This window comes from Bos javanicus, chromosome 15, assembly GCF_032452875.1.
Source record: "Bos javanicus breed banteng chromosome 15, ARS-OSU_banteng_1.0, whole genome shotgun sequence".
Taxonomy (NCBI): domain Eukaryota; kingdom Metazoa; phylum Chordata; class Mammalia; order Artiodactyla; family Bovidae; genus Bos; species Bos javanicus.
The window spans coordinates 8,920,864-8,936,636 of NC_083882.1; the positions used below are offsets into that span (position 1 = coordinate 8,920,864).

General features: G+C 36.5%; 1 protein-coding gene across 1 annotated transcript in view; it reads right to left on the reverse strand.

The window, feature by feature from the left end:
- The window catches only part of CNTN5 (contactin 5), a 1,653,888-nt gene that overhangs the window by 172,184 nt on the left and 1,465,931 nt on the right, over positions 1–15,773 (reverse strand). The window contains exons 14-15 of the mRNA XM_061440146.1: positions 5,556–5,683; positions 3,061–3,236 (exon numbers count right to left, since the gene is read on the reverse strand). Coding sequence (XP_061296130.1) covers positions 3,061–3,236; positions 5,556–5,683 — 304 coding nt within the window. The remainder of the gene's footprint in view (positions 1–3,060; positions 3,237–5,555; positions 5,684–15,773) is intronic.

Consider the following 15,773-nt stretch of genomic DNA (forward strand, 5'->3'; position numbering starts at 1 on the left):
TGGATCAAATGTTTACAGACTAATTGATTTAGTTTGGACCCTTTCAACAAAGGCTTCAGTAATGGATTCACTCCAAAAATCAGTCAAATTGCTGGGTTTGTAAAACATGGCCAAAGTAAAGAGGCAAGAGAAATAGAAGCATTTTCATTATAGATTTCAAAGCAATAGCTATTATTCTTTTAACCTGATGTGATGATATGTTTATTTATTCACTCTCTTGAAATGCAGTTCAAATGCACTATTTTATTTACAACATAATTATACCTTGCCTATACGTGTTATAAAAGCTACACGTAACATTTTACATAGAGCTTTGTCTGCAAACCAGTGGCTGTGTATAAAAGACATCACTGTGACTGGTTGAAAAGTAGAGGACTTCATGAAGCTGTATTTTGGCATTACAAAATGGAAAAAAATCAACACAATTGGTATCTTTTTGTTTTTTTCAAAGATTGGTTGATTCATCTGACACTATGCAGTGTTAATGTGCTTAAAAATACACCTATCTCCCCCTTTCTCTTCTGATTCATCTTCATTCAATCACCCACTGGTGGGTTAGCCCAGGGCAGTTAATGTAGAGACTTCTCCAGTCAAAGGCATACTCTTTTCCTGCCTAAATCCCAAATCCTGTTGGACTTCCTACTCTGCTGGGCCAACCTAGATCCTTAAGCTCTCCTTAGTGGCTCTCTTCTGACACACAAGCAAGCCACAGACCACCCCACCAGTCTTTCCTCTGAGCCCTGGCCTGCCCTCTTGTCCCAGAATCTTCAACTGACTTCTCAAACAGAAGGTTTCCACACATTCAGAGGCCTTCCCAAATCTCGCTTCTTTATAACTCTTTCATCCCTCCTTCTGAAACATGTTATTTCTCAGATGTATTATTTCACAAGGAGAAAGGCAGGATGGAAAAAGAATGCTTTTCTTTTTCCCTCTGACTTTTCAAAGTCACAAAATCAGATTCTCTCTCAGGTATGCCCTTAAAGCCAGCCAGGACCCAATCAGTCTTTGAGGATATTCGGAGAAGGGGAATAGACTATTTCTTTTAGACCTTGTCGTTTTGAAGCTTCTAAATACTTTAAAAAGTAAAAAAAAAAAAAAAAAAACTATGATTTTTTTCTAAATATACTAAAGCGATAAATCCTGGATGATCTTAAAGCTAAATATTTTTCTTTCTTCTCAATATAATAACTTGCTCTATTCTTCTGTTCTATAGTTTATTATCCCTGTCTACAAACTGAGCCTAATTTATAATGGCTTAAAGTAATATGAGTTTGCATGGAGCAGGGAGTCAATTTTGTACTTCTCAAGGGCAAGAACAACATATGTACAAAGAGAGATAGAGCAGGTGTTATTAATTGCCAACCTTATGAAAAGGATTAAAGGTATTTATTGATACAAATAAATGGATATGAAACTAATGTGGATATCTAAGAGAGAAAAACAAGAATTCACATAATTGTACCAAGACCATTTATTGATTGATATTTTAAAATAAAGAAAGCACCTGCTTCTATGAAGTGAAAATTCATTTTAGACATACCTTTATGTGTCTGATCACTCAAAATAATTGTTTACAGAAAATCCTTAGAAGGTATATTTTTTGGAGTATTTGTTGTTTTCAAACGTAACATTTTAATGTCATATTTTTCTGGTTTTATTTTATGACATTCATAGCATAAAATTTGCTCACAGTCTTGAAGAAATGATCAACTCAAGGTAAATGAAAATCACAAATTTGAGGGAAATGAGTTTAACATGATCAATAAGTTTTGTATATAACATAACCATTGCTAATTAAAATTAATTTATTTAATGAAATGTGAATAATACAGTTGGTAATTATTTCTTATTTATGCAGTCTCTCTCATTAATTAAAAATAAATCAGAATGAAAGAATAAGTTAGAAGAAAATGTTTAATTTTGTTTGCATTGAAAAATGCAATAAAGTTCATTCTTACTTTTCTCCTAATATAAATTTGTCAAATTCTAGAGTGAGAGGGGGTCTTAGAAATTCTCTGGCCCAACTGCCTTACTTTAGTTCCCTATGCAATCAATGCCCAGGCAGGTCAAGTGACTGGATTTGTGTTACATAGCTGATTAAGGATTGAGCTGGAACTTGATCCAGAAATTTCCTGACTTTGGGTCTAGGACTTTCCCCATTGTATCTCATTACCTTTAAAATAAAATTCAATCCAAACAGTTTTTTTTATGTTTGGGCTCACCAGAGCTGTGGTTTTCCAGTGCTTCATACAGTGTTTAGAGAAGGATAAACTGGTATTAATAAGCATGTGGCAGCATTTTAAATTGGATTTTCAGGCATAAATTGCATTTGGATCCACCTCTTCTGCCACTATTGAAGGGATATCCCAGCCAGAGTCTCTCTGCCACTGTAGTTCCATCATCTTTCTCCCCCTCTGTGTCACTCTTTTGTGTCTTAAACAAGCCAGTGTGGAGAAAAGATCTTTTTTCCAGTTCTCTGTTGAGTTAAGACACTGTGATGGTACTATAGGATTTGGTTAAAAAGGTGTCTTACTTCATTTAGTAGACATACAATAGAAGATATTACAGGAAAAGATTTGGCAGTTGAAAAATGAGCATGTCTGTTAATGTTTATCTAAGGTTACAGCATTCTGATTTTGGGTTGCAAGTTTAAATTCTGTAGTTTGTGAGAGATTAAAGAATCTCCAAGCATTACTATTTCTTCAAGAGCAAGCATTCTTATTTCACTTATTTATTGTATCATAATTACTAAGAATGCTTTAAATAATACTAGTCAGCTGATGTAGCTACATAATATTTGAGAAGTAAGGTATAAATATGGACAGTACTAATCAAATGAATACAAGTTGCAAAAAACCAAATTTGCATAATGAAGTATTTCCAATTTCTTACTGGGAAGTTTTAAATAAATATCACTCTCAGTTTAACATAACAGAGAATAATGAAATAAAAAGTAATTTGAACTTTTTCCTAAACATTTCATCAATAAGAAAATTTTTACATTTGATTCTAAATTTCTAAAAGTATTATTATTCAAAGAACAAAATTGTGTTAACTTACGGCCCTGATGCTTTCAAAATGTCCACCTTCCTTTTCGAAATCAATAGGCTGTCCTTTCAGTGTCCAGTAGAAAGTGACATCCAAGCTAGGATCGTGAATTGCTTTGCAATTAAGGACAATGCTTTCTCCCACTGTTAACTCTGTTCTTTTAGGAGTAAGCTCTATTCTTGTAGGTTCTATAGAAATAAAAATACATTAATTAGCATAGCACATAGTTTTCCCCTGCATTCTGTATTTTAAATAATAGAGAAAAATTAAACAGGGAATCTATGTAACATAGTTGCTCCAGATATGTATCTTTTAATAAACTATTATTAATTGAAATATCTTTTATTGTATTTAGCGTATTTTACTAGGTATTTGTAGGGAACTGATGATTTAAAAGTCACTATTCCTATTAACAAGTCAGCTTGATGAAAAAGAGGGAAGACTATACAACTAGTAACAGCATTTGGCATCCTGGAAGGCGAAGTATTAGAAAAAAGACTCTGTAGCTTCCCTGTCCACCTTTAAGGATCATCAAGTATAGAAAGGATTTTTACACTTAAAAAAAAAAAAAGCCCCACATCGAAGGAAAAATAATTCAAGCAAGTTCACTTCTTTAAGGGGTATAGGAAGAACCTCCCTTCAAATGACTATCTTAACAAAGATGAAACTATGCTACTACTGCTACGGTACCAACTTGTATTTTCTTTGTAGTTTACAAAACCTTCTTGTAAGTAGAGGAGTAGAAGAGGCACCTCTGGCTGATTATAAACTATCACCTCCAACAGCTGCTTTGACTGAGATCTAAACAAAGGCAAAATGGTGAATAGAATTTTTTTTAAGAAAAAAATGTTTATACTAACTAATGATCCACTTTAATTTTTAAAAGATAGATATATTTTTACTGGATGTAGAGCAACTTTAAACCAATAAATGCTAATACCAACTGTACACCTAAGGGATATTTAAGCTAATGATCAAATACATGCAATATGATATATATATATATATTATATATATATATAATAAGCTAATGATCAAATGCATGCAATATGATATATAATTATGTATATATATATTTATATATATATATATATATTTGAATAAGTAGGGGGATGATGAAGACAGGACTTTGATTTTTTCTTTTTTCCTAATTAGACTCCTGACTGTACATGACTCAAGATGCCTGGCACAAATGACTAAAAATTAGCCTAATTTTCCTATTCCAGCTCTATTGTTTGCAATAGCATAGTCTGATGAAGCACCATTGTTAACCGTTGATAAGTTCCTTCTAAGGAGTCTCTGAGAGGAAAGAGCGACACCAGGAAAGGAATGTCACTGTAAATATTAACATTATGGAACTCAGATATTCTGTGTGGCATTCTAAATTCTGGCTTCATCAGAGAGGACAGATAATCACAGCATACTGCAGTTTAAACTTTGTGACAACTGGAATGTTCTGAGTAACTAAACATTCCACTTAACTCATAATTAACAGAAAGCATTTTTGCTATTATTAAATGAAAAAGTCTGTGAATTCTGCCTTGCCTCACTATGGAAAAGATTATTTAACACACACTAAGAATGAGACTCAAACTCGAAGACTGAATTGTGTTCCAGTAATGTATGCTGTATAAGTGGAGGCATTTTAAAAATTATATTCTTTTCTTCCGTGGATGTTTGCCTCTTTTCTAAAATATCAGAATGTTTGCTATTTTAATTGTATTTCTACTTCTAAAAAAGAGAAAAAGTAAAATTTTATATTTTTGTGGCCAAAGTATGATTCACTGTATACTATATGCACAAATGGAAAAAAGCAAGTGATGTACTTTGTTGTGAAAAGTATTCCTTTGCCAAATGAAGACAGTGTTTAAGACAGGAGATTTTCTTATAATTTGACAAGTAGTCTCAAAAGAGGGTTCTAGATTTGAAATCTAGTTCACTTTAGAACTAGAAAACTAACAGAAACATTTAAGCAGTAACATTTATAATACTGAAAAATGACAGTGTATAAAAAAGTTCCACTGATGTCGACATCAAAGAGTAGCTCTGGTGTTGCTTCATCTGATGCATACTCCAACAGCACATGTTCATATCCTCTTTCTGCTTCTCTTTTTTGCCCCAAATTCCCAGTTGAAGTGGTAACACAGCAGCATTACTGATTGATGCTAAAATTAATCTTGGTTGAGGAAAATATTTTTATTCTGCTGGCATACTTGAAATTTTTGAGATACCAACTAAAACTTCAGAAAGCTCTCTTTACCCTCCCACATATTTTGTTCAAAGCAAAATACTTAAATTTCTACCAATAATATGTTCCTTTCTTCACAGTCCCCTAAATAACGGAAAGGGACAATTTGACTGTGTTTGTCCTTCATTTGCAATTAGATTTCATCAACAGAAGCATGTGCACATATACAAGCAAACACACATACATGCATGTTACATTTATTCTCTTTCAGATAAGGCCATGAAACTATGCTTATAGAAAATTCATCACATTTTCTTACCTTTTACAGATACTGTAGCTGTGATTTCAGCAGAGCCAAAGACATTTTCCCCTCGGCAAATATACTTTCCCTCATCTGATTTAGAAGCATTTAGGATCCGGAGACTCCCGTCTGGAAGAATAGCTATTCTGAAAATCATTAAAAAGGGTTTTTTTTTTTTTTTTTCCTGCTTTACTTCAAATCATCTAAGTGGTAAGAAACTCTGATGAAGTCTGAAACCACTTTCAAGGTAATAATAAATAAGATAAAGATCATTGTGAAAACATGCAGGGAGAGTAGAAATATTTTGCCCTTCAAAAAATTATATAGTAAACCCACATAATACCTTCTTATAGTTAAAAGGTTTAGGGAGTTACAGGTTTTCTTTGGACACATTTATGACATTCATTTTAAAACTTGTGGAAAAAAAGGTGACCCTGAATTTTGTTATTAAAACTTATACTATAATAACACCCAGTGATATTTTAATATTAAGCTTGAGGTATTTCACCTCAAACCAAGAATGACCTCAAAAATCAAATATCAGAAGAAATAGCATAAAACATAGAGGAGGACAAGCACAGAACGTAAAATTAATTGTATACAGCCTCGAGATGATTTATGGTGGTTTCTTTGCAGTGCAACCTGTGTAGCAAGGGCGTGACAATGAAACCTGAATCCTGGAACCTGGACTGCTCACACTGCACTTTTCAAACAGAAAAATGTGATATCTGAGTTTGCCTTTGGGCTCTTTTGAGACCTTTATTATAAGTGGACCTTGAGTCTTATATGAAGGTGAGAAATTAGAGTATTATTAAAAATTTTAGAAGTTTAGTGAAAATGAGATTGACATTCTGGATTACCATATTCTCCTGTGTATTCATCATTCCAGAAATATACAGATTTCAAACTTAATTAGAATTTCTGTCCTTTTCTCCCTCGTATGCTCCTGAAATATAATCTGTTATTTCACCAGTGCATCAGCCTACTGAAGCAACCTTAGGCATAGCAGGGATGGCTATCGTGATTTATTTGATATGCCACTAGAATTTAGACTGCCTTCTTTTAGGAAAGAAGTCTGTGCTACTTTTGGTAGAAAACCAAAGCTCTCACCAAACTTAAAATTCTAAAATTGGATTTTCCTGGTTCTGAAAAGAATAGTTTATTCCATGGCATCATGAAAACATTAAACTATTTAAGGTATAAGAATAATGGCTAATTCTGTTTAGTCAACATCCTATATGTTGTTTTTAAATTAGTATTCAATTTTGCCAATCAATCCAGAACTGAGGGCTAAGGACAGTATTGAAATTTTAACAATTGGATTAAATTCTAGGCTGCTGAATATTGATTATTAATTTTCCTGACATTGTCATCCATAAAGAAACCAGTTTAAAAACATTATACTGCTTTCAATATGGATCAAATTTGATTTACAGTGTGTTGACAAGGGAGACAAATTTAGAAGCAAGCCAAACTAGGAATAGAAGATTTGACTGTAATTTATGTCTAGAAGGGATATTAATGAGACATTTGGTAAGAACACTGGTCTCTAAAGCTATACCATCTATTTAGGATGGTCAATGAAAAATTCTGTTTATTATTTAGGACTGTTTCTATAAAGATAGAATATAATGTATTTATTCCATTTTAGTAACAGAAATATACACATTACAAAAAGATGTATTTGAAAGCAAAAATTATATTTTTTATAAACAAACCAGTCTTCTCTTGTACTAATGACACACTTTATTTAAAAACAGCTAAATTACTACAGTTTGCAAGATTGTTAATATCTTAAATATGTCTGGATTTTACTTACTGATGTAAATTCTAATCTAGCAGGGGAGAAGTTTGGCTTAAAAAATCACCACCTTTAAAGAAATAATTGTATCTTAGATACTGGCAGTATTTCAACTCTTGATTTAAGATAAGTCCTTTCTCACTGACAGAAGGCAATATATTACAAAGATAGTTTATGAACACTCCTGTACTTTAGGCCACTGATCCATTTGGAGGATGAAGAATTTTAAATATCATGATATTTTTAATCTGTCAACTGGCAGTGTCATTTAACCAAAAGCCTGTCTACTGGTTGAAGTTGCAAATCCTTATCAGATAAACTTTTTTTTTTTAGAAAAGAAAAAAAAAATAGAAAAGACAATGTATGCAATTAACCTTATAATGTCTGGCTATTGAGGTCAGGGGTGGCGGCTGAGAGGAGATACCCCACGCCACAAGCCCGAGGCCAGGGGTGGCAGGCAGGAGGAACTACCCCACACCCCCACGCCCGAGGCCAGGGGTGGTGGCTGGGAGCACCAACCCCATGTCGAAGGAGCCATGGCTGTGCGGGCGCAGGAGGGCCTAGAGGAGCTATCCCATGTTGAAAGTCAGGAAGGGCGGCAGTGAGGAGATACCCCTCATCCAAGGTAAGGAGCAATGGCTGCGCTTTGCTGGAGCAGTCGTGAAGAGATACCCCACGCCCAAGGTAAGAGAAACCCAAGTAAGACGGTAGGTGTTGCGAGAGGGCATCAGAGGGCAAACACACTGAAACCATACTCACAGAAAACTAGTCAATCTAATCACACTAGGACCACAGCCTTGTCTAACTCAATGAAACTAAGCCATGCCTGTGTGGCCACCCAAGATGGGTGGGTCATGGTAGAGAGATCTGACAGAATGTGGTCCACTGGAGAAGGGAATGGCAAACCACTTCAGCATTCTTGCCTTGAGAACCCCATGAACTCTATGAAAAGGCAAAATGATAGGATACTGAAAAAGGAACTCCCCAGGTCAGTAGGTGCCCAATATGCTACTGGAGATCAGTGGAGAAATAACTCCAGAAAGAATGAAGGCATGGAGCCAAAGCAAAAAGAATACCCAGCTGTGGATGTGACTGGTGAAAGAAGCAAGGTCCGATGATGTAAAGAGCAATATTGAATAGGAACCTGGAATGTCAGGTCCATGAATCAAGGCAAATTGGAAGTGGTCAAACAAGAGATGGCAAGAGTGAATGCCCACATTCTAGGAATCAGTGAACTGAAATGGACTGGAATGGGTGAATTTAACTCAGATGACCATTTTATCTCCTACTGTGGGCAGGAATCCCTCAGAAGAAATGGAGTGGTCATCATGGTCAACAAAAGAGTCTAAAATGCAGTACTTGGATGCAATCTCAAAATGACAGAATGATCTCTGTTCATTTCCAAGGCAAACCATTCAATATCACAGTAATCCAAGTTTATGCCCCAACCAGTAACGCTGAAGAAGCTGAAGTTGAACGGTTCTATGAAGACCTACAAGACCTTTTGGAACTAACACCCCCAAAAGATGTCCTTTTCATTAAAGGAGACTGGAATGCAAAAGTAGGAAGTCAAAAAAAAACCTGGAGTAACAGGCAAATTTGGCCTTGGAATAGGGAATGAAGCAGGGCAAAGACTAAGAGAATTTTGCCAAGAAAATGCACTGGTCATAACAAACACCCTCTTCCAACAACACAAAAGAAGACTATATATACATGGACATCACCAAATGGTCAACACCAAAATCAGATTGATTATATTCTTTGCAGCCAAAGATGGAGAAGCTCTATACAGTCAGCAAAAATAAGACCAGGAGCTGACTGTGGCTCAGACCATGAACTCCTTATTGCCAAATTCAGACTGAAATTGAAGAAAGTAGGGAAAACCACTACACCATTCAGGTATGACCTACATCAAATCCCTTATGATTATACAGTGGAAGTGAGAAATAGATTTAAGGACCTAGATCTGATAGATAGAGTGCCTGATGAACTATGGAATGAGGTTTGTGACATTGTACAGGAGACAGGGATCAAGACCATCCCCATGGAAAAGAAATGCAAAAAAGCAAAATGGCTGTCTGGGGAGGCCTTACAAATAGCTGTGAAAAGAAAAGAAGTGAAAAGCAAAGGAGGAAAGGAAAGATATAACCATCTGAATGCAGAGTTCCGAAGAATAGCAAGAAGAGATAAGAAAGCCTTCTTCAGTGATCAATGCAAAGAAATAGAGGAAAACAACAGAATGGGAAAGACTAGGGATCTCTTCAAGAAAATCAGAGATACCAAAGGACCGTTTCATGCAAAGATGGGCTCGATAAAGGACAGAAATGGTATGGACCTAAAAGAAGCAGAAGATATTAAGAAGACATGGAAAGAATACACAGAAGAACTGTACAAAAAAGATCTTCATGACCCAGATGATCACGATGGTGTGATCACTGACCTAGAGCCAGACATCCTGGAATGTGAAGTCAAGTGTGCCTTAGAAAGCATCACTATGAACAAAGCTAGTGGAGGTGATGGAATTCCAGTTGAGCTATTCCAAATCCTGAAAGATGATGCTGTGAAAGTGCTGCACTCAATATGCCAGCAAATTTGGAAAACTCAGCAGTGGCCACAGGACTGGAAAAGGTCAGTTTTCATTCCAATCCCAAAGAAAGGCAATGCCAAAGAGTGCTCAAACTACTGCACAATTGCAGTCATCTCACACGCCAGTAAAGTAATGCCCAAAATTCTCCAATCCAGGCTTCAGCAGTATGTGAACCGTGAACTACCTTATGTTCAAGCTGGTTTTAGAAAAGGCGGAGGAACCAGAGGTAAAATTGCCAACATCCACTGGATCATGGAAAAAGCAAGAGAGTTCCAGAAAAGCATCTATTTCTGCTTTAATGACTATGCCAAAGCCTTTGACTGTGTGGATCACAAGAAACTGTTGAAAATTCTTCAAGGGATGGGAATACCAGACCACCTGACCTGCCTCTTGAGAAACCTGTATGCAGGTCAGGAAGCAACAGTTAGAACTGGACATGGAACAACAGCCTGGTTCCAAATAGGAAAAGGAGTACGTCAACGCTGTATATTGTCACTCTGCTTATTTAACTTATATGTAGAGTACATCATGAGAAATGCTGGGCTGGAAGAAGCACAAACTGGAATCAAGATGGCCGGGAGAAATATCAATAATCTCAGATATGCAAATGACACCACCCTTATGGCAGAAAGTGAAGAAGAACTAAAGAGCCTCTTGATGAAAGTGAAAGAGAAGAGTGAAAAAGTTGGTTTAAAGTTCAACATTCAGAAAACTAAAAGATTGTGGTATCCGGTCCCATCACTTCATTGCAAATAGATGGGGAAACAGTGAAAACAGTGCCTGACTTTACTTTTTTGGGCTTCAAAATCACTGCAGATGGTTATTGCAGCCATGAAATTAAAAAATACTTACTCCTTGGAAGGAAAATTGTGACCAACCTAGATAGAATATTCAAAGCAGAGATATTACTTTGTTCACAAAGGTCCGTCTAGTCAAGGCTATGGTTTTTTTAGTAGTCATGTATGGATGAGAGAGTTGGAATATAAAGAGACCTGAGTGCAGGAGAGTTGATGCTTTTGAACTGTGGTGCTGGAGAAGACTCTTGAGAGTCCCTTGGCTGCAAGGAGATCCAGCCAGTCAATCCTAAAGCAGATCAGTCCTGGGTGTTCATTGGAAGGACTGATGTTGAACCTGAAACTCCAATATTTTGGCCACCTGATGCGAAGGGTTGACTCATTGGAAAAGACCCTGATGCTGGGAAAGTTTGAAGGCAGGAGCAGAAGGGGACAACAGAGGATGAGATGGTTGGATGGCATCACCAACTCAATGGACATGGGTTTGGGTGGACTCCTGCAGTTGGTGATGGACAGGGAGGCCTGGCGTGCTCAAGTTCATGGGGTTGCAAAGAGTCAGACATGACTGAGTGACTGAACTGAACTGAACTGAAGTCACCGCAGTCATGTCTGACTCTTTTCAATCCTATGGACCATAGCCCACCAGACTCCTCTGTCCATGGGATTCTCCAGACAAGAATACTGGAGTGGGTTGGCATGCCCTCCTCCAGGAGATCTTCCTGACCCAGACATCAAACCCTCATCTCTTATGTCTCCTGCATTAGCAGGTGGCTCCTTTACCACTAGTGCTACCCTATGTGTGATCTTAAAACTACTCAGTCTCTGTTCTTATATGTATTACTGTCATAATTACATCTAATTAGTTCTTTAAAAGTATTAACCTCATATTATATGTAAATTGTTGTGTTTTTGTGCTGTGTGTAGGCAGTAATTGAACATTTACTCAAAAATGTAAGTCAAATATATGACAAATTTTGAAAGAGAAAACATGGTGCCGGGGAGAATTTCTACTACTAAAGCCTTAATTATTTTGGGTGTTTGATGACTCTTTTCTGTGGGAAGCATGACACTGAAACCTGAGGAGTGAGAGAGAGTTAACTAGGTGAAGATTGGGAAAGCACAGGGAATGATGCTGCAAGGCCTCCAGATAGGAAAGCCCACAAGACCTCAAAGAGCCAAACGACCAGCTATGATGGCAGATATAAAGGGGGAGCTGAGGCTGGCTCAGTGGTAAAGAATCTGCCTGCCAAGTAGGAGATGCGGGTTCCATTCCCTGGATCTGAAAGATCCCCTGGAGAGGAAAATGGCAACTCACTCCCATAGTCTTGCCTGGGAAATTCCATGGAAGAAGGAGCCTGGTGGGTTATAGTCCATGGGGTCACAAAAGTGTCTAAGTGACTTAGCGACTAAACAACAATAGGAATATAGTAAGTTCACATGTTAAAAGTATATAACTGAAAAGTTCTTACATACAGATGCAGTCATGAAACTATTAATATGATCGAAATAATCAACATATATATTACCTGTACTTTCTCCACTCAGCCCTTTCTCATCCCATGCCTATCATGGGTCAACTACAGATCTGCTTTTTATCACTAGAGTAGGTTTGCACTTTTCCAGTTTTATGTAAATAGAATCTTATCAGCATGTACTCCTTTTTGTTTAGTTTATTTCACTCAGCATAATTAAGATTAAATTGAGTGTCATCCCTGTGGCAACTACTAAGAATCCATTCCTTTTCATGGGTGAGTAGTATTCCATTGTGTACAGATGGCACAACTTTCCTATCTTTCACCTTTTGGTGGATGCTTATGTTATTTTCACCTTGTGACTATTACAAATAAAACTACTATGAATATTTGTATATATTATTTTATTAATATTTATTTCTCTTGGATAAATACTTAGAACTGGATGACTAGATCATCTGGTTTATGTTTCTGTTTGTATGTGGAATTTATTTATTTATTTTTTTTTACATTTTATTTTATTTTTTTTAAATTTTATTTTATTTTTAAACTTTACATAATTGTATTAGTTTTGCCAAATATCAAAATGAATCCATCACAGGTATACATGTGGAATTTAAGAAAAAATACAAATGAACTTATCTACAGAACAGAAATGGAGTTACAGATGTAGAAAACAGCCTTATAGTTACCAGTGGGTAAGGTGGGGGGAGGGATAAATTGAAAGATCGGGACTAGCTATGGGGTATGAACCTAATTACATATTTATTTAGCACAGTGAAAGTGTGAGTGGCTCAGCTGTGTCTGACTCTTTTTGACCACAAGGACTATAGCCTGCCAGATCACCTCTGTCCATGGAATTCTCCAGGCAAGAATATTGGAATGAGTAGCCATTCCTTTTCCAGGGTATCTTCCCAACTTAGGGGTTGAACTGGAGTCTCTCACATTCCAGGCAGATTTTTTAATGTCTGAGCCACCAGGGAAGCCCTTTTACTTTTATTAGTATATGGTTATCCAATTGTTCCATGCCATCATTTGGAAAAGACTTATCTTTCCTCCATAGTCTTTTCATCATTGTCAAAAATCAATTGGCCATGTAAGTATAGGTCAACAACTGCTTAACTCTCCCTGCTGGTCCATTGATCTACTAGTGTCTTGATTACTGGAGCAATGTGATCTGTCTTAATGTCACATGAGATAGTTCCTTCCACTTGCTCTTCTTTTTCAGAACTGTTTTGGGTATTCTATATTCTTAGCATTTCCATATAAATTTTGTAATTACCTTGTCAGTTTAAAAAAAATCTACTGAGATTTTGATTAGAACTTCAGTGAATATACAGCTTAATTTGAGGACAAATTAATGTTAACAATATTGCTTTAGAAACCATGAACATGACATATTTCCTTTTATTTAGTTCTTTAAAAAAATCTCTCTAAGTAATATTTTTTAGTTATCAGTCTACTGGTCTTAAATATCTGTTGTCAGATTTATCCTTATAGCTTTTGTTGCTATAGTAAAGAACTACTTTTAATTTAATTAGCTATTGCAATTTCTTATTTAATTACTATTTTAAATAATAATTACATGAGAAATATGTAGTATTAAGAAGCTGTACAGTAATATCCCTTGTATGCTTTTTTCTCAGTAACTCTTTATGGTAATATGTTGCCATAAAGTGTAATATAGCCAAAGGTATAGTACATTATTACAATCAGGATATTGATATTAATATAATCAATTGATCACATTTAGATATTCCTAGTTTTAACTTATTCATTTGCGCATGCTTTAATTTCTATACAATGTTTTCATTTTGTGTTTGTGTATCCATCACCACAGTCAAGACACTGAACAATTCTAACACCATAAAAACTCTTCATTTTTTCTTTTACAGCCTCAGACCTTCATTCCACACCACCACCATCATCCCTAACCCCTGGGTCCTAATTGCAGCCAACCACAAATTTGCCTCATTACTTTTTTTCATTTCACAAATTATACACAAGTGAAATCTTATAATATGTAACTTTGGCGGGGCAGATTTTTTTTTTTTTACTCATTTAGCTTAATTCCTTGGAGAATCATCCAAGTTGTTGTACGTATTAGCAGTTTATTTTTCCTGCTGACTAATATTCTATGGTCATCTGAGTTAAATTCACCCATTCCAGTCCATTTTAGTTCGCTGATTCCTAGAATGTCATCGTTAACTCTTGCCATCTCCTGTTTGATCACTTCTTCTTCTTCTTTTTTTAAGATTCTTTTTTTTTAATTTTATTTTTTAATTTTACAATATTGTATTGGTTTTGCCATATATCAACATGAATCCACCACAGGGATACATGTGTTCCCGATCCTGAACCCTCCTCCCTCCCTGTACCGTATACAGAGTGAAGTAAGCCAGAAAGAAAAACACCAATACAGTATCAGATCAGATCAGTCGCTCAGTCGTGTCCTACTCTTTGTGACCCCATGAATCGCAGCACATCAGGCCTCCCTGTCCATCACCAACTCCCGGAGTTCACTCAGACTCATGTCCATTGAGTCAGTGATGCCATCAAGCCATCTCATCCTCAGTCGTCCCCTTCTCCTCTTGCCCCCAATCCTTCCCAGCATCAGAGTCTTTTCCAATGAGTCAACTCTTCACATGAGGTGGCCAAAGTACTGGAGTTTTAGCTTTAGCTTCATTCCTTCGAAAGAAATCCCAGGGCTTATCTCCTTCAGAATGGACTGGTTGGATCTCCTTGCAGTCCAAGGGACTCTCAAGAGTCTTCTCCAACACCACAGTTCAAAAGCATCAATTCCTCAGTGCTCAACCTTCTTCACAGTCCAATTTTCACAACCATACATGACCAAAGGAAAAACCATAGCTTTGACTAGATGGAACTTTGTTGGCAAAGTAATGTCTTTGCTTTTGAATATGCTATCTAGGTTGGTCATAAGTTTCCTTCCAAGGAGTAAGCGTCTTGTAATTTCATGGCTGCAGTCACCATCTGTAGTGATTTTGGAGCCCAGAAAAATAAAGTCTGACACTGTTTCCACTGTTTCCCCATCTATTTCCCATGAAGTGATGGGACCGGATGCAATGATCTTCGTTTTCTGAATGTTGAGCTTTAAGCCAACTTTTCACTCTCCACTTTCACTTTCATCAAGAGGCTTTTAGTTACTCTTCACTTTCTGCCATAAGGGTGGTGTCATCTGCATATCTGAGATTATTGATATTTCTCCTGGCAATCTTGATTCCAGTTTGTGTTTCTTCCAGTCCAGCGTTTCTCATGATGTACTCTGCATAGAAGTTAAATAAACAGGGTGACAATATACAGCCTTGATGAACTCCTTTTCCTATTTGGAACCAGTCTGTTGTTCCATGTCCAGTTCTAACTGTTGCTTTCTGACCTGCATACAAATTTCTCAACAGGCAGATCAGGTGGTCTGGTATTCCCATCTCTTTCAGAGTTTTCCACAGTTTATTGTGATCCACACAGTCAAAGGCTTTGGCATAGTCAATAAAGCAGAAATAGATGTTTTTCTGGAATTCTCTTGCTTTTTCCATGATCCAGTGGATGTTGGCAATTTGATCTCTG